Below are 23,278 nucleotides of genomic sequence, written 5' to 3' on the forward strand. Positions count from 1 at the left end.
GAGGTGTGCACCGGTGGGATGTCGAGGCCGCTAAGGCTCCAGCCCTGACCGAAGGCAGGCACGCCAGCTGCTCCTTGCACATACGCAGCCTTTGCTCTGGCCCCTGTTGTCACCCTTGTGCAGGATCCATCCCAGCATCATAACTCTGCACGCTCTGGGTTGCTCCAAGGGCTGCCAGAGCTTCTTGCAATACCTTCCAGCTTTGCACACACAAGCGTGCCACGCAGCAGAGCAGGCAATGAGATCCTCCTGTAGTGATTTGGATGCAGCAGCCCTTGGAGAAATCCCTGCATTCCCCTGAGGTGGGAAGCTTGTCTGAGTCTGAGCTGAATCTGATCTACAAGTTGCTTCCAGTGCCAACAAGGATATCAGCTCCTTGATGGCATAAGGAGAAGGGAGACAACCGCACCCTGGCTGACATCACCCTTCACAAGCGCTGTCCCTGGGCTCCCTGCTAGCCTGCAGGCAAAACTGGCTTGCACGGTCCGGTGTCTCTGATGCATCTTGGAGCCAGCAGCACGAGGTCCCTCCTTCCCTGTGGAGCCCAAACAATCAGGGCTCTGACCCTCCCAGCTAGTGAGCGAGCTGCTCTGCTCGGGAGGTGCAGAGCAAGGATTAGCATTCTGGATGGGTTCGCTAAAAATTACTGACAATGTGCAAATCCCACCTTGATTTGAAAATAGGCATTTATACCTGTTAAAGTTCTTGAGTGTCTCATGGCAGCCAAAGCTTGCAGCACTGGTTTGTGTATATTCAGCTTCCTACAAGGCTGGTGACAGCAGCTCCTTTAAAGCACAGGGAGGTTGGTTTGATGGAGGCTGCCCTCCCCTGCAGGGGATCTGCTTGGCTACGGGTCAGGAAACAATCCCCCTTCCCCAGCCTGATAGCGCATTAAACCCTCTCCTAAGGTCTGGCCCCAGATCCCAGGGAAATCGCCGGGGCGACTGCCCTGGCTGTGGGGTGGGGTGATGGATGATGCAGAATCAGGCAAGGAGCAGAATGAGGGTGACTCCCTCCTGGCTTGCAGTTATTTAAAAACAACTTGTCTCCTTGCCCTTAGCCCTTTCTCTGTTTCCTGATCAGCAGCTTGTCCCTGAGGATAAGCCTCAGAGCAGCACAATCTCCTGCAGTCCCCTGGAGCTGCAGCCCTGTACACCAGGATAATAGAGAAGCCTTTTATTCTGTTTATTTGCTCTATATAATTTTTCCTGCTCTTGCTGACCCTTCTGGGAAGTGTTCCACCCTTCAATCTCTCTGCTGGGTGCCAGAATTGTTGAGCATAGGCTATATTTGCATTTCGTATCCTAGTTAAACCAACATCATCAAGGTCAGAACACACTGTTGAATTGGAATAGGCTACAAGACAGCATCCCCCTTCATGGCACAGGGGCAGCACAGAAACCAGACCTCCATGCCCGGGGAATGCCCGTCCTTGCCCCAGCCCACTCCCAGCACAGAGGCAGGGGGCTTCTGCCCCGGGCACTGCCCGCCCGGGCCCTGCAGCTAGAAGGGTCCAGGCAGGGGCTGCTTCGCTTTGCATCCTCAGGCTCCGCTCGCAGGCAGGCGCTTGGCAGGGGCAGGGGCTCGGCTCTGGGGTCTGCTGCCCTGGCTCAGGGGTCTAAGGGCAGAGCCCTTCGGTCAGCCCCTCCTCTGGACACGGTGCAGGGGGAATGTGGGGGTTTTAAGGAGGCACCGAGGGACAGACTGCCTGGCTCTCCCCTGTGCAAGGCTGGATGTTCCAGCACCGTTCCCTCTCTCCAGGGCACTCGGTGGCACGGTTGGACGTCACTCCCGGCCAGCTCCGAGCTCCGTTCGAGGCAGCACGCACACCTCACTCCCTCCTCTCCGTCCTGCTGCTGTGCCTCCCCTGTTCCCAGTTCCCATCAGCCGCTCCAGCCAGGGAGGTTTCTCCACTTGGGCTGCCCTCACTCGGACAAACCCATCCTGCAAACCCTCAGCACAGCACAGCCATGGCCACAGGTGACAGTCCCCACAGAGGAGGCACAGGGCCCACGTTTAAACAGTTCTGTAAAAGCGTATGAGGAGAAATAGGCAGAATGAGAGAGAAAATTCAAGAAACATAAGAAGTGACCCTCCTGTTCCCCAAAGGCAGCTGGAATTTATGCCCCATTTCAGAGCATAACCTCAATGCAGAGATGCTAATGTGCATCTCCACGTGTGCATGTGTGTTCATACAAACAGGCTTTAAAAGACAGCAGCTGCCTAGAGCACAGAGCTACACTATAATGATTTTTACATCTGTGCATGCAGTCTGGCTTTCTTTTCATTAAGGAACATTTCTTACGGAAAAGTAGCTGGATTTCTGATGTGAAAGAACAATTCTGCTCAAGACTGAGAGCTGTTTAGAATAAACGCCAGACACTGTGTGATGGAGACATTGCATGGAGACTTAATGCTGGTCACATCTCTCTTCTCTGCCAGTAAGTCAAGGATGTGTCTTTGCTATTGTATTTGGTGACTCATCTTTCAAATAATCATCTCTGGAAGAATTTCATGCCAAGATGAAAAAAATGCCTGGATCCCAGAAGTGTGTGTGTGTCTTTACGTGAGCACAGCCTAGGAGGGAGCTGAGGGGCAGCTCTGCTCATCCTCCCCCACGGGGCCGGGATGGAGGGGGCACAGGCTGGCATGGTCCGCTTGCCGGGGCAGCACCTGCTTTGGGCATGGGATGGGGAGGGAATGAATGCAAATTCTGCCAGGAGGTAGTGCTGCCTCATGCAGGTCCCACTTACTGAGAGTTGGCTGGAGAACAGGGTCAGGCAGGCACCCCCAGGCCACCAGCAAGCCCACGGCGTGGAGCACCAGTGACTTTCTACCACGCCAGCGCGTACACACCTGCCTTGGGGCTGGAGCCGCAACCGCACAAGCATCCTGCCAGCACCTGGAGGTTTCCTTCATCCTCCAGCGAAATATGCAGATTAGCTGAGTAAGTGAAGTGCTGTATGCTAATTAATTCAACAGACTCACTGTTCCATAACATCAAACCTACACAAGGAGGATGTGCTGGAATTAGCTTCCCCTGAAAAACATTTCCTCGACGCTTAACAAAAAGTTACACAAACTTATTAAACACTTAACAAGGAGGTGATACCGGAGAAGCTGTAGGTGCTGCGTGGGCTAAATCCAAGCAGCTGTGCCCACAGAGAGCACAGGATTCCCCAGTGGCACCGGGAAGACTCCAGCATCAGGTGTGTGCCTGGTGATGCTGAAACGTGCCAATGGCATTTTATTTGTAACCCGTAAGAAACCCATAGTGTAAATGGACCAGAAACCAGCATAACCGGGCTCCACGGGCTGCGGGCACCACCTCCATCCGCTCCGTATCTCATCGGGGCAGCAGCCACATGCACAGCACCTTCAGCATGCTTACAGCGGTGGCAGAGCTGCTCTTCTCCAGGAAGCTTTAAAAGCGAGTCCGCAACCTGCTTCTGTTAAAGTACCCACCAGGGATGAAGTACACTCACATCTAAACTGAAACCCAGCCCCAAATCATGTCTCTTGGGGCTGCTCTGTCATTTAGTGGGGATAAAGCAGGCCTTAATGTGAGAGAGGAGGTAATATTGAGACTCTTTGTTAATAGTGGGAGCACACTCAAATGCAGCAGTGTGCAAGCACCATCCCGGGGCACCGCTTCTCTCTGCCGCCTTCCAGCTGTGCAGCTCCTTCTCCTGCTCCTTCTCTGCTGGGATACGGGCTGACACCTCCAGTGCACACAGGTCTGTCTGGACCCAGACTGTCCAGTGCTTGCCAAGGTAATCCAAAGGGAACTGCAAATATCACCCGAGAGCACTATCAAAATGACTGACGGGGCTGTGGGTGCTCTCCAGAACACAGACAGTAAAGCCCCACAGTAGGAGCATTTGCTGTCGCCTGGGCACAGCTGGGAAGGGTGGATGGAAGAGACTGCTTCAAAAGCGGGGAGAAAAAGGCTTTAGCAGAAATGATTTGACAGCTGCAATCAGGCCAGGAACTGAAGGAGCTAAGGAAAGAAAGACACAGTTGTATAGAGGAGGAACGATAGCAGGCAGTGCACAGCTCCTAAGATATCCTCTGCACGAACACACACATTTAAATCTCCAGAAGCCCTACACTCCTGCAGAGATCATGAGGCCAGCATGAGCAGAGGGCTGTGAGTCTATTATTTGGCCTGGCTCTTTGCTTATGTATTCAAAATGCACAAAACCTTTCCCACCTGAAAAGGGGAATTCCACCTGATTGAGGCCAATGGTGCAACTCTGCACAGAGGGGCACTGGAAAGCTGTGGTTCCCAAACTGGCTATGCAGCACATAAGGTGCATGGGCACACAGGAACGTCCTAAAAATGCCTGTGTTATTGCAAGGCACAGGCTTTAATGGGAGAAGGCTGTGTCTCTATGTATAATGCCCTCCAAGAAGATGCAGTTCAGCTGGTTCACTCCATGCCACGCGAGGAAGAGTCTCCTCTGCTGCAGGGTTCACGTCAACACCATGTCTGTCTCTTCTCCAGCACTGTGTGCTGCGCGCACCCTCAGGAATGCCTGACCTGTGCGTGTTACAACCATAACTCCAGCTCATATTGCTGTGTAACTCTTGTTTTCTGTGTTTAAAATAATAAAGTGGATGCTGCAATTTTTGACAGGACCAAAGGCTGACTTTCCGGTTTGAGAGCTCTGCTGCTGCAAACAGAGCAAGACAGATGGACAAGCCAGTGGCATATGCTACTCCCTCTCTGAGTTGCATGAAAAGACATTTTCCCTAATAGAACGGGAATAAAATTCACAGTTCTCAGGGTGTTAGAGTATTTCTAATGTATGTCTCTGGGAACACAGGCTTGGGTTTTGGTTTTTTTTGTTTCCTTTCTGAGAGTAATTCTCATATTGTAAATCTAACAAATGTGCTTTGCCACATAAGTTGTAATACCTGGAAGGAAAACACCAGACTTACTTACGATTTTATTATTAAATCTTGCTAGAATAAAATGTTAGTTAAACTATTTTTCTATCTTACCTTGTAGAGATGGCCCCCGACCAAATGGATGAGCGGAGTATTTGCTGTTGTGTATGCACTCCAGCGCAGGAGCTGTAGCTGTCCAGAAACTGCAAAGCCCCTCTCAGCAGGACCTCCTCTTCTGTGAACTCTGACAGATTGTGTGAACTGGAAAGTGGCCAAACTGCAGCCTGGGTAAAGAGAGCCTTTTTTGCATAGGCACTAATGAAATGTCTTTGTAGACTGGTATCACGCTAGGCAGAGGCTGTTGTGGTGCCAGTGTGTGTGATTAAGAAATTGCCGCAGTTGGCTCAGGAGATGCAGCAGGCTTTTAAGATAAAGCAAACTTCTGCTAGACAAACAGGTCAGCCCACAAAGGGCAGCCAAAATTATCGGTGCTTGGGCAAAACACTGTAAATTGCTCGACCTCCTTCAAGGAGATCATCTGTTGAGGGTGGCTCATCTTCACCTGCCAGGCCTTGTAGTTGCGTTACTCCAGCAGCACCCACTGCCCGCAAGTGCTTTCGAAGACATGGGACAGTGTGGAGCAGATGGTCATAGTGCTGAGAAATTAGATGAAATTAGCAGGAATTAACTGTGATGAGACGCTTCTTCCCAGGTAAACTGGGAACACTGAGGAAACGGAGCACTCCTCCGTCCTCTACCATGGTGCTGGGCCAGGGGAGAGATTTTCTACGCAGGCACATCATCCAGCCCTCCAGCTCGGAGCCAGGCTGGTCTGACCCCTGTCCTGGGTTTCATGCCCCAGCTCACAGCATGCTTAGCAGGGGCAGCTGAGGCAGGGTGCAGCGGGGTGGGATGGGCTGCCCTGGGCTGGGCTGTGCCCTGGTGTTGGGGGCCGAGTGCATGGAAGATGCTGACCCCCCCCTTTCCCTCCCTGCTCTGCACTGGAGGCTGTGTCCTGCTCCTCCTCAGAGAAGGACGTATCGGGGTGCCATCTAGTGCCAGCCCTGCCCAGCCGTGCTGGACGCTGGGGACACCGGCACTGCTGCCCCAGGACATGGCGAGGGCAGAGCACCCACCTGTGCGGGACCCAGGAGCCCTACAGCTGCAGTAGTGAGCTCTCACGGAGGAGATGAGAATCCTTTCGCCACCTCCCATAGCGTGACCGGGATGTGCTGCATGGTCATGGACCACGCTCCCTTCCCTTCGTCATCGAGGAGGAAAATGATGGCAGTCTGTCCTGGGTACAGAAGGCAATGGCTGCTTTGTCTCATGGTCATACACAGGCTCTCACCGCCATGTGGGATCTCTAGCCAGGGTTATCCCTGGCCCGTGTGCCCGGCCCTGTCCAGGGCCCAAGACCCCTCCGCTCCGCTGCAGACAGAGGGGACCGAGCAGTGCCCTGCTCCCGGCAGGAACGAGGTGCCGTAGGAAACCCAGGGTGACTGTGCCCTCAGCGTCCCAGACACACACTGGCCTTGGGGCGTAGCAGAAGGGGAGCGGGCGAGAGTGCCCACGTGCAGCAGAGCCCCTGCTCATTGGGTCCACACACATGGCATAGTTCCTGCTGGGAACAGCCTGTGTCCTCCAGAGCCACAAGCATCACTTCCACAAGCAGGAGATTCCCATAAGAGAGGAAACACAGCTGGGTTCTGCCCAGTGAAACTAAAAGCCGCAGGTCACAGACACAGTGAAAACCTTAAAAATACTGCTCAGCAGGGAATTGTCACATGAATGGAAAGATTCCCTGAAAAAAGCTGAATTTGTCAGAGGACTTGCTCTCAGCTGCTTACTCAGCTCAGACAAAATCCTTCAAGAGGGGAGTGCGGTCACCCTCTGCGACCTGTGGATTCCTCACTTCTTTCACTAACTGCAACTTATTCTGTGAGTCGCTTTCGAAAATAAAGGCAAAAATCATCCATTAGCTTTCCCTTGTTAAACTGGAGCTGAATCCCAGCTGAGTCCAGCTGCTCGGCCAGGCTGGGTGCTGTGCAGGGTCCCTGGGGAGAGGGAAGGATGTCGGTCCCTGGGGAGGGACACTGGAGCACTGGCTGGCCTGCCAGGGGCTGGGCTGGTGGTGGCCGTGGCAGCCGCAGGGAGCACGGCTTTGCCAGCACCTGACAGGGCAATGCAAGCTGCCCTGGCAGTACTGCCCGCTGTGCTTACGGCTTTGCAACCCCTTGTCTCCTCCTGGGAAGTGTCTCCCTCCACCACTGCTGTGCTTCGTTTTGCCTCTGCTTAACGAGGAGCTGCAAGCCTGGCAGCTCTGTTGTATCTGCTGCTCAGGCGCCCAGCCAGAGCACCAGCCCGCTCGCTGTACGCTGGCCCCACAGACTGTCAAGACAAGCTTTGAAGGATGCTTACACTATTAATGGGGTATATTTATAACTGTTTACCTCTGTCAGTTGGGTGGAAAATTGCCAGATGTGTCGTTTGCCTTCATTACACAGACATCGCTCGTGTTATCTGGATCAGTGCTTTTAAGCGGTGTGTCACTACCAGGGAAAAGCTCATTTCTTCTGCGTGGTGGTGATGTTTGTGGGATCTGCCTTAGAGAGCATGGAGAGCAACACCCTGGAGGCAAGTCTGTGTATGGGACAGATCTCTGTCCTCCACTCCTCTGGATATTAGTCTCGTGGAAGGAAAAGGGAGTAGCAGAGCTGAGAGCCTCTAACTGGGGGTCCAGACCAGCCCAGGCTGCCTGGGTTGGGCACTGCAGCCTTGAAAAGCAGTACCCTGCCCCTCAGGCCAGCTCGCCATGGAGAGCTGCGGGCTGGCTCCATGCCGCGGGGCCCGGTTGGCTCTGGGCACAGTCAGGCATGGGGAGAATGGGTCGAGTGGCCAGCACAGAGCGGGGCTGGTGCAGCTGGGGTTGGCTGGCTGGAAGCTGCTGCCCCTTCCCAGGGCAGTGATGTGCTCCGCTGCCATGGTGCCAGCGCCTCCAGGGCAGGGATCACCCTGGGTCTGTGTCCTGTGCTCAAACACAGATTAGAGTGCCCGCCGCTACTTAAGGTTACAGGATTAATTACCCTTCTTGACAGCTATAAGGTCTAAGTGGGCGCGCTACCTCAATAGAGAAGCTTCGGTAACTGTTTCCTGGAATTGCTACCACGTACCCACCCACTGCAGTTTTGGAGGCGTCAGGAAACCCACTGGACGGGGCTGTTCGCCAGCTGTGAGCAGTGCTCAGGAGCGGGAGGGGGCTCCCAGCTGGGCAGGGGCGTCCTGGAGAGCACAGATGCCCCATGTGAGGAGAGGCAACTCAGAGTCATGCAGCTACTCCTTCCAACACAGAACAAGGGAGAAAGATAAGAATGGTTTAAATAGAAAGAAATTGTCTCCAAATAAAATGTTTTTCCTCATTTCCCATGATACAGTGAAATTTCTTCACGGACAGATAGTCAGAGTAGAGTCCATTACACTCCACGCTTTTTGCCTTGAAACATAAATAGCTGCATATCATAAGTGTTTGTTATGAGGAAATGTGAATGCTAGAAAAAGTTAGACATTAAATCATTATTTCATGCAGAAACATACTGCTGAAGGGAGAGGATTACTTACTATATTAATTTTGTCCTTCAGCTACCCGTACATCTCTCTGCACGTAATGACTTTAGTCACAAAATGTGTTGTTGAAACAATCCCAGTTCCTCGCAATTCTGATTTCCTCGGAAACCGTGCATGCAGTGCACCCTCCCTCCTGGCCCCACGCCCAGGTGCCACACAGCGGGCAGCAGGGGCGGGGGGCAGCCCACCTCCCAGGCAGCCCACCTCCCAGGGAGCCCCCCCTGGGACAAAGCGCAGGAGGGATCCGCAGGAGGGCCCTCCATCCCGCCTCTGAGGACAGGGCGAGGGGAGGGGATGCAGCAGCTGCGGACCCCTTCTTCCCTGCACAGCCGCTGGGGGATGGGGGATACCACTTCCATCCAGGGGCTCCTCGTCCGTGCTGAGGCGATGCACACCCTAACCGTGAGCCAACACACCAGTCTTCCTCTGCCAACACAGGAGTCAAGCACAGGCTGCACAGCTTGTCCTGCAGCGTGGTGAGTTAGCAGCAGATAAATGTCGTCTTCACAGTGGCTGAGGTCTCCTAGCTGTGCACAGTCCCCACTGCCCCTGCTGCCCAGGCTCCCAGCCGGGCACGAGGCAAAGCCCCAGCCACGGTCCTCTGAGGGTACTGGATCCCACAGAGCTCCTTTGCTGGGGTGTCTGGCAGAGCCTCTCTGACAAGGGTGAGACCTGTCCTCCCCCACCCAGAGCAGCTGTGGGGCCAGGCAGTGGTGGCATGGGGAGCTGTCTGCATTGTTCTGCAAAGCCCCAACATCCTTCTCCTCTGCCACTCTAGAGCATCACCAGGTTAGAGGAGAAATTCCTGTTAATCTGTAGATAAATCCTTCCACGGAGAAACCTGATCTGGCAGCCTCTATCCTTGCACGGGGTGCATATGGGCAAGTGCTCATATCTATTGGGCTATTAGACCTCACATTACACCTAAAAATTTCCAAAATATCCCTGTTGGTGGGATAAAGTAATAGTGAAGTGATCTTCAAATTATTTCTTCTGATTTCAAATCTTGTACCTGAAATTGGAAGAGCTTCTTAAAAGTCATCAAGAATTTTCTAATCAGATTTTTTTTCCCAGCAAGTGACTCATAGAGGGATAGTTTCTGAGGGCAGCAAAACCAAAAAACCCCAAGCAAAAGGCACCACGAAAGCTGGGGAGGTGAGAGCATCAGTTCGTTTTGACGTTTCTGCCTGGAACGACTGGTATGTCGCAGCCTGTTGGCACAGGGGCAAAAGCCACCGCACTGCACCGTGCGGGGGTCACAGGTACCCAGTGCCATGCCAGGGAGGCAGCAGCAGAGGGCAGGGGGCTGGAAAAAGGAGTTTATTCCTGCTGACGAAGCTATAACAGGTTATGGCGGGTTTGCAACCTGGCCAGCTAAATAATCCCCATGTTGCTCTCCTCCCAAGCTCAGGTGTCAGAGAAAAACTCTTTGTTCCAGTACGTGAAAGCTGATGGCTGGAGCTCTTGTCTGATGCTCTGGTTTCCTGTATTTGCTGATGTAGGTGCAGAAAGCTCAGTGTTACACACAGGATAGGGAAAAGCAGGAAGCAACAGGGTCTTATATCACCATCTAGTATGTCATCCTTATTCAAAGGGCTCTGTTTGAAATCTGGCATCGGCATATAGACAACATGTTGCATCTTTGCTGGTACCTCTTCAATCTGGTTTGCAAGACATCCTAGAGGATGTGACCTTGGAAGGCAGGTGGAATATCGAACCTGCATAATAAGAGCATCTCCGCATCAGTGGCAGCCTATTTGGTACAGGGCAGTTAATAAATAATGAGGATGTCAAAGATAACAGCAGGAAAGTGGGAGCGGGTAACAGCTTTGCAGCCAGCTTTCTGACAGCCGCCTGGCAACGTCCAATTAAGAGGTGCGCGCCGCCGTTCAGCCCAGCGCGGAGCACGTCCGGCGCCAGGATGGGAGTGTTGTGATGCCAGCACCAGGGCAGCCTGCAGAACTGGGCTTGCAGCACATGCTCTCAGAGGCAGAGGGAGCAGGCAAACGTTTTGCAGAGTTGCACAGGTCTTCTAGGGAGCAAATCCCTGGAGGAAGCAAAAGGCGCCTGGCTATGGCACTGGAGAGGCAAAACAGCAGTGGAGCAATGCTCACAGGCCCAACATGAAGGGGTGTGCAAAGAGCAGTGAAGCCCTGCAGAGAGCAGGGGAAGGAGACATTGCAAGAGACAGTTGGATCAGCTAAATGCAGGACTTGCTTTCTCGGGGCTTGCAAGAGAGGAGCACATCAGCCCTGACCCTGTGCCAAGGTGCAGGCGCTGCCAGGAGAGCTCCTCGGGCTTACAGTCCCTGGTCACACAGGTATTTGTTTCAAGGGTTGCATTATACCATGCCACAGTTCAAATACTAAGAATCTGATTACGTTTGAGGTGTAATTGATCTTCTGATGATTTTTTTTAAACATCTGATAAGAGGGGCCTGCTTTCCAAACAGCAAAATCTACACCAAAATGATTTTGATTTGAATAATAAGTATTCCATCCTTGTTTGGTAAATATACCCAGTGTTAATGGTGCTTAATGGTGCCTGTAATTGGTGTCTAAAGTTATTTAAAAGTAAATTTACTAGAAAATAATTAGCAATTTTATAGTTCACTACTTCCTAATTTTGTTGATAAAAGTTTTTCACTGGTTTTTATCAGATGACACAATAGGGCCGTGCTGTGAAATAGCTTTCTTCAAACTAGCAGGAAATTGTGCACACAGAATAAGATAAAAAAATTTTCCCCCTAATTTCTTTGCCTGGCAGCCAGACCTCTCTCTCCTTTTATTATCCACTAATTTACCCTTAATCAGCAGCAAGAAAATGTCCCAGGCATTGCTCGGGGATTTGTTCTTTGTGACCTTGGGTGATGCACCCTGAGCTGCGAGGCCAGCGAGGAAAGCTGTCCCCCACCGCAGGGACAATCCTGCTGTCCCCCACTGCAGGGACAAGCCTACTCTCCCCCATGGCGATGACAAGGCTGCTGTCCCCAGCGCTGGGTCTGGGGGGCTGGTGGCAGGTCCCTGTCTGCAGAGGAAAGCAGAGGTTGTGCTCTCCATGGGTCCATGACCTAATCCCGTGCAGGGCATCTCTGGTGACGCTGCCCATTGGGCTGGAAACCCCCCCTGTGCCTGGGACCCTGCAGGTTGGGTGCTGGTCCTGGTCCTGGTCGTGGTCCCAGCTGCAGCATACACCTTCCCCCGGCCCTTTTGGCATGGGTGGGGCTGCATCCCCGGAGCGGGTCAGGGTGGCCACTCGAGTGCGTCGGGGTGGCCACTCGGAGCGACTGGCTGATGGCAGGTCACGGCCAGTGCCTGCTGCAGGGCTGCTGCTTGCGGGGTGTTGGTGCTGCTGGGGGGGGACCTGGGAGAAACAGAGCAGAGAAATGCGGCTGCTACAATGTTTTATTGTTTAGTGCTGTGGGTTCACATGTTGAGTTCAGGATTTTCGTATTGTTCAGGTACAGAGTGACACCGACAAACAGAGACGCGTTTGGGAGGAGGTGACAGCACAGCAGTTTGGTTTCAGAAAAGACTAACTCTCCATTTCCAGTCTCTGAACCATGAAGTACCAGCTTTTCCAGAACAATGAATCACCCAGTCTGTGTATAAAACTAAATATAATTTATGCCTTGCTAATTGAAATCAAATACAAAATTCAATTTCCTATGTATTCTAATGCTGACATTTGAATAGTTTAAAAAAAAAATGTGTTATTAACCTGACTCCCTCTCGTTTGGCAGGCCACTCTCCGGCCAGATGATAGAAAATAATTCCCCTGTCAAGCCCCTGCATTAGCACAGCAGACGCGGGGTGCATTTCAGAAAAACAGAAAACAGACTAAACCCTCCCAGAGGCCCCTGTGCCGCCCGTGCCCCCAGCTGCGCCCGGGGTGGCTGGCACGTCCCCGTTCTCTCCCCGCACTGCGAAGGGGCCAGCGGCACTGCGGCGGGGCGGCGGGGGGTCCTCTCCCACCGTGCTGGGGTGGTTGGCGTCCGCGGGGCAGCCGCTCAGGGGCGGAGGAGCCGGGCCTCCTCTCCTGCCAGGCGCTCGGTGGCTCCTCCTGAGCTGGAGATTGCAGCTGATATAAAAAATAGACCTCTGAATATATGGCAGAAATGGGAGTGAGAGGCGGGGCCGGCGGGCGAGGCACGGGCAGGCCCAGACCCTCCCGCAGCCGCCCCGCTTCTGTAAACCATGGCGTGGGGCCGGGAGTCCAGGCCCTGCTGCGCCCTGCTCCGGGAGGCCTCCTCGGGGAGCCCTGCTCCGGGAGCCCGGCTCCAGGGCCTTGTTCCAGCTGCGGGGCTGAGCCCCAGGCAGGACTGGGCTTCGTCCCAGTGCAGGACAGACGCTTCTGCCCGGCCCAGCCGCGTGCCGTGACTCCCCTAACCGGGTGCTTCATTGGGTTGTAATTCTCAGGCAGAGACACGTTTTCGGATCGCCTGTCCCTCCGGTGGTGGGCACGATGAGAAGAGTGACAGTGGCTTGACGGTAGTTGGGGACCAGAGGCCCTTCCCGGGAGAAGCTGGCCTGAGCTGCCCAGGGAGACCGGGGCAGCGCTCGGACCAGACCAGGCTAAGGCTGGGGTGTGCAGGGAGACCTGCTGGGTGGGGATGGGGGGTCTCAGGGGCTCTTTCAAGCTCAAGGAGACCTTGCTCAGAGAAAAACTGCTCCTGGGCAGGCTGTGGATGGGGGATGAGAGAGTCCAAGCTTTGGCCATGGAGGCGATGCGTGGCGTCACACTGATGGCCATAACAATTGCGGTCACACGCAGCTGCCAATCTGCCAGGTCCGGGCGATGCCGTGAGCTGGGATCACGTTCTGCTGCAGCCAAGTCCCTCTGGCAGGCCACTGGTCCCACCGTGTCCGCTGGCAGGCTCTGCTCAGCACCGTCAGGGCCAGCCCGCCTTGGCGTCGGGGCTGCAGCATGCTGGGAACAGGGAAAAATTTCTGGATATCCCTTTGGTGAGGAGCCTGGACACCGGGCCTTGGTGAGCCCATCATCCTCCAACTGAATCCATCGAGCAGCTTACACCAAATTGTGTAACAACAGTTTTCACTTAGGAGCTGATCTGACATTTTAATAACGTGGGAAACACTGTAAAATTATTCCTATTACATACTTCCAATTTTCATGTAATAATTTTGGGATTTGTGGGTCTGCGAAAAGCTGTGTTATGTCAGGAGCTGTTTTCAAATCTAATCAGGCTAACAGGAACTGACATGATGTTAGCAGGGACCTTGCGGTGCCCCTCCAGCATGGCCCACAGTGTAAATTTTCCAAATGGCTTCAGCTCTTTTTTCATCCAATCCAAGGCACCAGCACCACTTCATGGTGTAATGAACCACAGGACAGGCCATGAAACCCAAAGCAGGTTCAGCTTGTTACCCAGCGTAACAGCGATTTCATCTGGTTAGCTGGATCAGTAGGGATTTCTTGCCACCTTAATCTAAACCGAGTCTTAGTCCTCCCACAGCGATTCCACACTGCATCTCTGCTTCTTTCCAACAGCCAAGGACCCGGCACCCGAAAGGGGTCGGGGGACTCACACACAGCTACACTCCACCCAGGAGGCATCCTTACCACTCGTTAAAACAAAGCAAGCAGCCAGCAATATTCAAGTGCCCTTAGAAATCACCTGTGCAAAGGGAACATTTCAGCAATGGTAGGTCTGCATTTTTCCTTTTGTTCCCTCTCTTACTGTTTTTCTCTCAGTAATAGAGATAGAAACAGTGCAGCTGTGTCAAAGTGCTGCTGCCCTGCTCTCCACTTGTTCCAGCATGCAGCTCTCATCACATTGCTGGAGGATCCAGTTGGGATAGGGGTTTATGCTACAGTTTCTACCAGGATTTGCAAATTTGATTGACTTGGTCATTCCCACTAGGAAAGACACATTTTTTGTGCAGAGCAGTGCTCACCATGGGAATTAATTGCTTTTTTTGTAATTCTGAAGTGAAGTAAAGTAAAGTAAAGATGAAGGCTGCTTCCCCATTTTGCAAACCCAGCTGTCAACAGCAAGCAGCAGAGATCTCATTTTCAAGGTGCAAATGAAGGGCAGTGCCAGGGGCCCTGCCCAGGCCCTAGGTTGGGGCTGTCCCCCACGCCCCTGCCCTGCAGTCACCCCCTCGGTTCCCACCAGGATGCCCGGCTCCAAACTGCGGAGCAGGGCACAGCACGGCCTTGCCAGGAGGTGCTGCACAGGCACACGCGGCTCTGCACTGCGCCTCGGCAGCCTGGCCAGGCGGCAAGACCCCGTCTCGCTCCGAACGGGTGCCTGGGAGTGGTCTTCAGTACAGCTTCCAGGAGGAGCGGGGGGGCTCTGATCTCACGGAGCGTCCCAGTAAAGCAGGAACAACTCTCTTCCAACAGTGGAGTTACACCCATCCGTCGGAGGAGAATCGGGCCCAGGTGTTTTGTGGCACTTGGTAAATACTAGTTTTAGTGCAACAAGTGAAACGTCTGGTGCAAATGAAGTTTCTGTACATAGTTCCTTTGCAGCATAACTGGCTTTATTCCTTCCACACACAAATACCGGTGTGCATGTGAATGCACGTGTCCTGAATTTACCAGATCTGATGCTGCTGTTTGGGCAAAACTAAAAGCCAGGGCAGGAGAAATCAAATCTATTGGTTTGTCCCAGTGCTGCTGGGTTTTGTGAGCCACCCTCCCGCTCAGCTAGCTGTGGCAGGAGGTGCTGGTCCTGCCTGCCTGGCTGCGAGGGAGACACCAGCAGCGAAATGTCGACATGAAGCATCCCATCACCCTGAGGAGCCCCGCGTCCTCCGCCTTCTCCTCCTCCTACCCACCCCCTGATCCCTCAGCATCATGCGGGGGAGAGCCCAAGTGCAAGCCAAGGTGACGTGCCACTAAGGTTTCAGAGCTGGAAACGCGGGGCAGCTTTGGCTGCAACCCTGACAGCGCATGAGTCTTGCGCTCGCTCGGCTGAGCCTCTAGCCCCGAGTGAGTTTTGGGTCTCTAATGAAGATTTGCATCTCAAAAGAAAAGAGCTTTTTTCCTGATTTCGTGGTTCTACTTATCACTTTCTTCCTGCTCCCACTGGAAATCTTGGCCCGTCATTTGGTAAAACATGACATTGAACGGTTTGTAAAACTTCCGCAGTCTGTGGATGACGTCTGGGTCTATTTTGGGATGAGTTCGACCCTTGGACTTCCCCAAGCACCGGGGAGCACTGCTGTCCTCTGGCTTCTTTAGACAGGGGAACCCCTTGGTTTTATTAAAATAAAAATGTTTCTCTGTCACAATCCTCTTGAGGCCTAAGAAGTCCTGGACCTTGGCCATTTCCCCGGCTGGGTCAGTGATGAGCCTCTCGCCACTGACAAAAAGGATTTGGGAGAGAGGGAAGTACTGGAGCCAGTTCTCCAAGTGCAGGGCATAGATCCCAATGCGGATTGCACTCCAGGAGGCATCAATCAGCCCCAGGGTCCGGTTCTTGAAGGCCAGCACCTCAAAGGTGGGGATCTCTGGCTTCTTGGAGAGCGTCTGTGTGTAGTCCGAGATGGCCCGGGTGACCGGGTTCCTCACTACCACGATCAGCTTCGTGTCCTTGGCCATGGAGTGAATGCGCCGGGGGGCCTCGTTGGTCACGAAGTAGCTGGGGGTCTTCTCCATGGTGATCTGGCCATCCAGAGTCTTGGGCATCACGTTCCTGCACAGAAGCAGAGGAGGGGTGGTTAGCAAGGGGCCAGGCATGGGTGGACACATCAGTGTCCCTCCTGCCCCATGCAGATGTTGGCGGGATGTTCAGGAGGAGGGATGCTGCCACACCTGCAGGCCCTGGAGACCAAAGCACTTCTGGCTTTGTTTTTTCTCAGACCCTGGACATGGTGGGCACCTGAAGTGTTAAATCAGCCTTGGTAACACATTATACAGTCAATTCGCCATAGGCATATGTAGACAAAAGTTAATTGACAATAAACCTGTACAATACCTGTCTGTTCAGCAAGCCATCTGCTTCCATTTGCTCAATTAAGCCTATTCACTTCAGAGCCTTGTACCAGAGTGGTGCAGTTAGGATTACACAAGACCTTTTTGTTATGATGACATGCTTTTAAATGTCTCAGCTAATAAAACTTAATACAGAATAAGATCCCTTGCTTCTAGTACAATAATTAAATTTATTTACTATCTTGTGTGTGAGAAAGAATGACTTTTCTTTTATCTCTAATTCACATGCTCTGTCAATAATTAATTGCTGCTGGGTTTTGAGCTTCCTGTGCAAGCACTTTTATTAGCCAAAAGGAATTTGCCTACTGGATAAATTAGCATGTAGCAAGACTTTCCTGGATAGCATATTACCATACTGTAAAATGAAACTGCAGTGAGATAGCATTTATATCTAAGAAAATGAAGAGGTAAATGCTTGTCCCAGCTGCCCCCAGTTAAAGATTATCATAGCAAGCCAGAAGGTATTAAATGATGTCTCCTGCAAGAGCATTACAGCCTCTTTCACACCTCCTCAGCTGCTGGGTGCTGGAGAGGCTGGAGAGCAGTGCCACAAGCCAGGCACCTACCCACCTCCCACTCCTGCACATGCCGTGGCCACGGCTGCGGGCAGCCCCAGCCCTGCCACCATGCCCCCTGCCCCGCCAGGCTCCGCTCCAGCACCCGCTCTGTCGTCCGCAATAGAGATGCCCAGGTGGGAAACTGGCTGGATCCCGAAAGCCGTGAAACGCCCCAGCTCACCTGCTGGCCAGGACCCACGCGGGCGCTGACCCATGCAGCGCAGAGGGAGCACCGCCGGCCCCCGCCGCCCTTCCCAGCACGGACCGGGTGAGGTGAGACAACGCAGGAGGCTGCGGAGCCGCGGCGCCCACGTGTACAACCATGTCTGCTGGAGCACTCCCGTGCAAGGGTTTCCGTACCCACAGTGTACCTGTTCAAAGGTTTCACAGGCGCAGTATTGACTGCTTCTTAAGTGCGTTTTAACGGTATTTTTATCTTAAGCCTTTCAAATACTCATGCCCAGGCACACCCACACGCGGCATAGTTTGTTTAACCTGTTGTTGGCTAATTTGCCCCGAAAACACAGTGCCTGATGGTGCTGCTGCCTGGGAGGCACGAGGAGGAGTGGTGTCCCAGGAAGTATTTGCTGCACTGGTCAAGTCTCCTGCAGCAGACGCAGAGGATGGCGATGCTCAGGGTCTTGCAGGATTATCCCTTCACATTGCAACTATTTTTAGTACAAACATATGGTGAGGAAACAATGTGAATAGGCTGGAAATGGTTCTGTAAGAGCACCTTGGACACCGGCGACCACAGTGATGCTGACGTCAAACTGCCGAGCCCCAGGAAACAGCCATTTCAGGAATTCCGCAGCTGAAGCCTGCAAGCAGAAGTGGCTGTCAGGCAAGGCCCAGCAAGATTTGCCTGTCAGTGTTGCCTCGAATTTGTGACTGCTAAATGCATCAGCTTGCTTTAAACCTCCCTGTAATTTGTGCATTTATTGCTGGTGTAATCCATCTAACAGGGCTTGTTTTGCCAAGGTGCTGCTGGAGGGGGTGCTGGACCTCTTGTCAAGGCAAGAGCGAAGGTGGGTTTAGTGCTGCCACAGGGCTGCTCGTGCCTTCACCACTTTTGGGTGAGGAGGCCAGCGGGGTCCTGTGGCTCCCCCTCTCCTGCAGTCAGCACCTTTCCCGTTGAAAAGTTTCTGGCTGAGTCCTGGCAATGGGGGTTTGTAGGGGAGCAGGGCTGCAGGACTCCAGCTCACCCATTTCAGGGCCAGCACACCGGTGGCCATGCCCTGCCAGGGAGCTCGTCTCTCCAGCATCGTGTCCCACCAGAGCTGTCTTCCCAATGTGTCAGGGTGTCTGCAGTCCCATCTGCTGCGCAGAGCACTTCAGTGCTTTGACCCTGTCTTCCATCAGCCGTCTGAGTAGCAGTGATGTGCAAGGAGCAAGGATTAGTCAGAATGATGCCTCTTGAGGTATTTCATTTTAAGAAAAGCCTGAACAAATTAAGAGGGATGCAAGCACTTGGGGACTGCAGATGCTGCAGAATTACAGACTGGCTTTCCTGGGGGGGGATCCAGCACTCAGATTTAACAGCTGTGTAGGAAGGAAGCATCTATTATGGCTATCTACAAACAGCAAGGCCCACAGCGCGATCAGGGATTGAGTCCTCAGGTGCTCACTGCTGTACAAATAGGCTGCCCTTCTTGTGAGCGTGAGGTTGTATAAGGGAATGGTGCAAGAAAAGTGCTTAGAAAATGAGACCGAGAGGTTGAACAACATGGGCAGGCAGCACTTGCCCCGAGGAGGAGGACTGGAGCAGAAGTGCTCCCCGCTGCTCTCTGAAAGCATTTGATGGGCAGGAGAGCATCGCTGACGGCTGGAGCAGGACTTCCCCTCCCCAGGGCTGTGTGCAGCACCCATGCTCCAGCTTGCCACCCCAGCTGGGGGCAGTGGCCAGCTGGGCACAGGGACCACCGGCTGCAGGGATCAGCATCTGACAGCCGACCCTGCAAGGGCGTCCCGCCAAACTCCCGGAGCTGCACTGGGGCTCACCCCGCTTCTCAGTGTCTGCATGATTCTGACTGGTGTTTGTATTCCCACGGAAATTGCATTCACTCAGCAGCATGTCTCTGAGAGCGACTGGCGAAAGATAACCCTCAATTTCAGGATGTGACCCACTGTAGAAATCTCCCCGCTGCAGAGTCCCACTCACTGGCCTTGGCGGGCGCTGCCTTTGCATGCACAGCGAGCTTGCAGTGCACCAGTCCTTTCCATGTCGCCTTCAAAATACAAGCGTGGCCGTGTAAAATTTCCCGTTTGATTTTTTTTTTTTTTTAAAAAGTATTGCTTAACAAACTTGGAACTGAAATGCTAAAATTTCTGCATGGAAATTAGGTCTCGGTCTTGATGTGACAGAGCGGTGAAAGGCAGGAGGAGGGGCTGAACGGGAGGAGGGCTGGCGGCTGCTGGGGGCTGCCACAGGCAGCACTGCTCTGTGCAGCTGCTCTCGCAGCCCCAGTGCCAATTGCCGGCAGTGGAAGAGGGGGAGTGATCCACCTCCAGCAAGGACGAGGGCCATGATCATGGGGTGACCATTCCCCTCAGCAGCAGCAGACACCCCGGGCCCAGCCTCGCAGGTGCGACTCGCTGGTGGGACCCGGCGTTGAGCCCACGCCAGCAGCCAATGCGGCAAGCTAAACTATCTTGTAAAAGCTGTTTAGACAAACGGCACCGAAGACCAGGCCAGCAAGGACCTCTGAGCAGTGACTCCATTTCCCTGCTACCAGGATCTCCCTTCGGATCAGGCGTTTTGCTCAGAACATACTCAGCTGCAGGGGCTCAATCACTCCCTGCCGTCACCACCCTCTGCTGCACTCACTCACTTGTCTGGAGAAGCATGAACAGCACAGTGATATTGCTGGCTGCGGTTCTCCCCACCACGTCCTATCTAGCCCCAACCTGGCAGTGCTCCCAGTGTTGCCGTTTCCTTCCCGCTGCTGCATCATCTGTCATGGACCCAGATGCCAGGAGGCAATGCCACTCCTGGCTGTGCTGGCTGAGGTTTAGCCATGGCACTCTTCTGCATGTTGCAACCTGCTCCTCCAGCAAGGATGACTCAGGTGTGGTGCTACATTGATCTCGCCAGGGTCCAGGCTGCAGCCCTTGGGGCAGCATCTGGCACTGGAAACCACTTTGGCAGTGGCTGGAGGCGGTTTCCAGCCCTGTTGGGACGAGCACTGCAGGCAGACTAAGCCACAATCCCTGCCCTGAAGAGCTTCCAGAAGAGTGGGAGCCTGCGAGGAGGAGCAGCAGCCAAACCATGCAGGAGCCAGAACCTATGGCTGTCCTTGGGGCTGTGTGATCAGCCTCAGAGAACATGCAGAGGAGTGAGGCAAAGAACTGAGACCAGGGAATAAAGGCACTTCCAATCCAGTGACTTTGCCCAGGGTGCTCCCAGAACAGGTTTCTATTGAACCATTAATTACCAAAATCAATGTGTTACTCTTTTGTTCCTTGCTCCACAAAACAGTTATTTTAGCATCGGTTATAGATAGTAATTTGTATGCATTTCCTTTTTAATGGATTCTCTCACAAGCTAGCAACAGACCATGTTTTACCCTGCTGCTTGCTGTCCTGTGCTAACACCCAGAGCACCTCCAGAGTACTGGAGCTGCCAGCCCCCAGGGATGGAGGTACCACAGTCTGGATGGTGGCTGGAGTTTTCCTGCCAGGTCACCTGTCTTTGACACCGGTCAGCAATGGGAGCCCCTGAGAAAGGACAGAGAATCTCTCAAACAGCTATGGGATTACTCTGCCCATGCTCCTTTCCTCCTGATTCCTATAACTGAAGATTTAATGAAGTCCTGAAGCAGAAAGTTTTAATATTGCTTCCCAATCTCTGTAGTTAGTGGCAACTCCAGATATGGTTAACATGCACAGAGGTGTCCAGTCTTTCCTGTGTCTTGCTAAATTCTGTGCTCAAAGACATCAAGCAGCAACAGGGTCCGCAACAGGGTCCATGGACTCGTCCCTCAGTGCTCGGGCAGCGTTTAACCTTTGTGCCAGGTCTGTATTCACTGCTGTCCTGCTCTGTGAGGATGGGAGAACAGAGCTCTCCGCCTTCTCCCTTTATCCCAACCTTTATTTTACACCATGGTAAAGCTTGAAAGGGTTGGGCCAGCTCCGATGCTCCCTTTGCCAGCTGTCCACAGGAATACTGAAGGTCTCAGTTCATGGCAGGTTCTCCAGAAGCATCCCTTCCAAGCCAGGGGCATGTTTGATCCCGAGCTGATAACGGGGTGAAGCCCTGGGCGGGCTGACCCGGGGCTGTCGTTAAAGCCTCTGCTGCTGGGAACTTCGATCAGCGCTTTGAGACAAGAGGGCCAAACGCAACCAATGGGATTGCAGTGAACCCGTGGCATGTGGCACTACCGGGAACGGGAAGAGGCAGCTCTGATTTTTGAGTGAAGAGGGCATCAGCAGGGACAGTGGCGGCCTGGATAACAGGAGAAGGAGCAGCATCCCGCTACCTTGCTGGACTACCAGGCAAACACAAAACACCGTTACCCCGTACTGTTCAATTACCCTGACACCCGCACAACAGCACTGCACACTTGTTTGTGCTGTCTCAGACAGGACAAGCTGTTTTCCTATGCAATTGTCTGAGCAGAAGGAGGGACCAGCACAGGCAGAATTGGCTGGTGTATGCTCCTCTGAGTCAGACACCCTGGCAGCATGCAGCAGGCTGTCAAATGTCAAAATGTGGCGATTATGAGATGCTAAAAGCTCTGCTGGACTAGGAGCGATGGAATCCCAGACAATAGGGCTCGAGGGGACCATTGCCATCGTCTGCTCTGACCCTCTGCATCGCACAGGCAGACCTGCCCCGGCCCTCCGGAGCACTGCCTCTACCAGCACATCTGCTCTGCAGCAAAGAGCTCCGGGGAGCGGAGGGGCCAGGCGGCCTCGGGGGAGCTCCCGGGGTTAGTTATCACCACTCACTGCTGCTTAGCACCTCGGCTGCAGTGTGAATTGCTCTAGCCACAGCCTCTAGCTTATTGGTTTTCTTGTAATACATCTTTGTATCTGGAATCTCTCCTAGCTGACAAGATGCTGTTCTGCAAATAAGTGCCTGTGGACTCTCAAACTAAAAGCTAAGAGCAAACGGGGGCTGGCTGGGCCTCTGCCCCCTGTGCCAATGCTTGGGCCGTGCAATCAGACCAGAGGCTGTAACTGATGGTATTTGTGCTGCATTTGCCCCTGCTCCCCCCGACCAGCATCTCCCTGGCACTCTGAGCCACCTGCAGCTGCTGGGACGTTTGGGCAGATTCCCAAGGACCCGGTACTTGCACAAGCCTTCGTTTGCTTTGTATTATGGATTGTGTCTGTGGTTTGTGGCTTTTTAGATGACAATGCTTTAAAGAGATGAAAATCAATCAGAATTCAGAGGAAGTACTGCTGCTCTCCTTCACCCATACTACCAGCTCCTGCCCATCCTGCCGCTGGCAGGGCTGGGTGGCTGCCAGGAGCAGGGTTCCTTCTCCTTCCAGGCACTGCCATGCCATGGCAATAGTCCCTTCACAGACACTTTGTAAACAAAGAGTTTGGTCCCCTCTGCTCTAGGGTCAGGGCAAGATGACTGTCTTGCCTTTAATATTATACTTACTTAGCTTTTACTTTAAATTATGGTTTCAATAAGCTGTTGCAAAAAACCCCGCAAACCTCTAAGCCTTTTCTCTATGGTGGGGATGCTTCAGACTACACTGGAAGCAAGTTGTAGTGGCTGACGTTCAAGTATAAAACAAACACACCAGGGGTTTATAAAAGAAGCACGAACAAACTATTAGTTACAATGGCCCCTTCAGATAATGTTATCACAATAAACAGGAGCCAAGAAATTGCAGAGCTAATAATCTGAAAGTGTCGCCACATTTAAGGACTGTGTTTAATTCCATGCACAATAAAGACAAATGGATAGATAGGTTGGCACTGAGGAGAGACAGCAGGGAAGTAGCGATCAAGGAAAACAGGAGGAAAAGCAGATTCAGCTTTTGCTGTACGGTTTTAAGGATAACACTGGGAGCTGCAGTGTGTCCTCGACACAGCCCTTGCCCTGCAGAGCACCAGAACTACCGCAGCTCCAGGATGCACACACAGAAATGCCTTTTGCTGAACTCTGCCTGGTTTCAGAGTTACTTTCTAGGCGCTGCCTTTCCTGGGCAGGCACATGGACCGCCTTGCTGAGCTCCCACAGTGCAAAGGCAGCTGTGAAGGAGGCTTGAGCCTGCTAG

The 23,278-nt window shown here is 53.1% G+C and overlaps 1 protein-coding gene across 1 annotated transcript in view; it reads right to left on the reverse strand.

Annotated features, from left to right (window-relative positions):
* Positions 1-15,546: 15,546 nt before the first annotated feature.
* The window catches only part of HS3ST4 (heparan sulfate-glucosamine 3-sulfotransferase 4), a 64,536-nt gene continuing 56,804 nt past the window's right edge, over positions 15,547-23,278 (reverse strand). Inside the window, exon 2 of the mRNA XM_059826500.1 lies at positions 15,547-16,183. Coding sequence (XP_059682483.1) covers positions 15,547-16,183 — 637 coding nt within the window. The remainder of the gene's footprint in view (positions 16,184-23,278) is intronic.

Source organism: Gavia stellata, chromosome 18 (assembly GCF_030936135.1).
Source record: "Gavia stellata isolate bGavSte3 chromosome 18, bGavSte3.hap2, whole genome shotgun sequence".
NCBI lineage: Eukaryota > Metazoa > Chordata > Aves > Gaviiformes > Gaviidae > Gavia > Gavia stellata.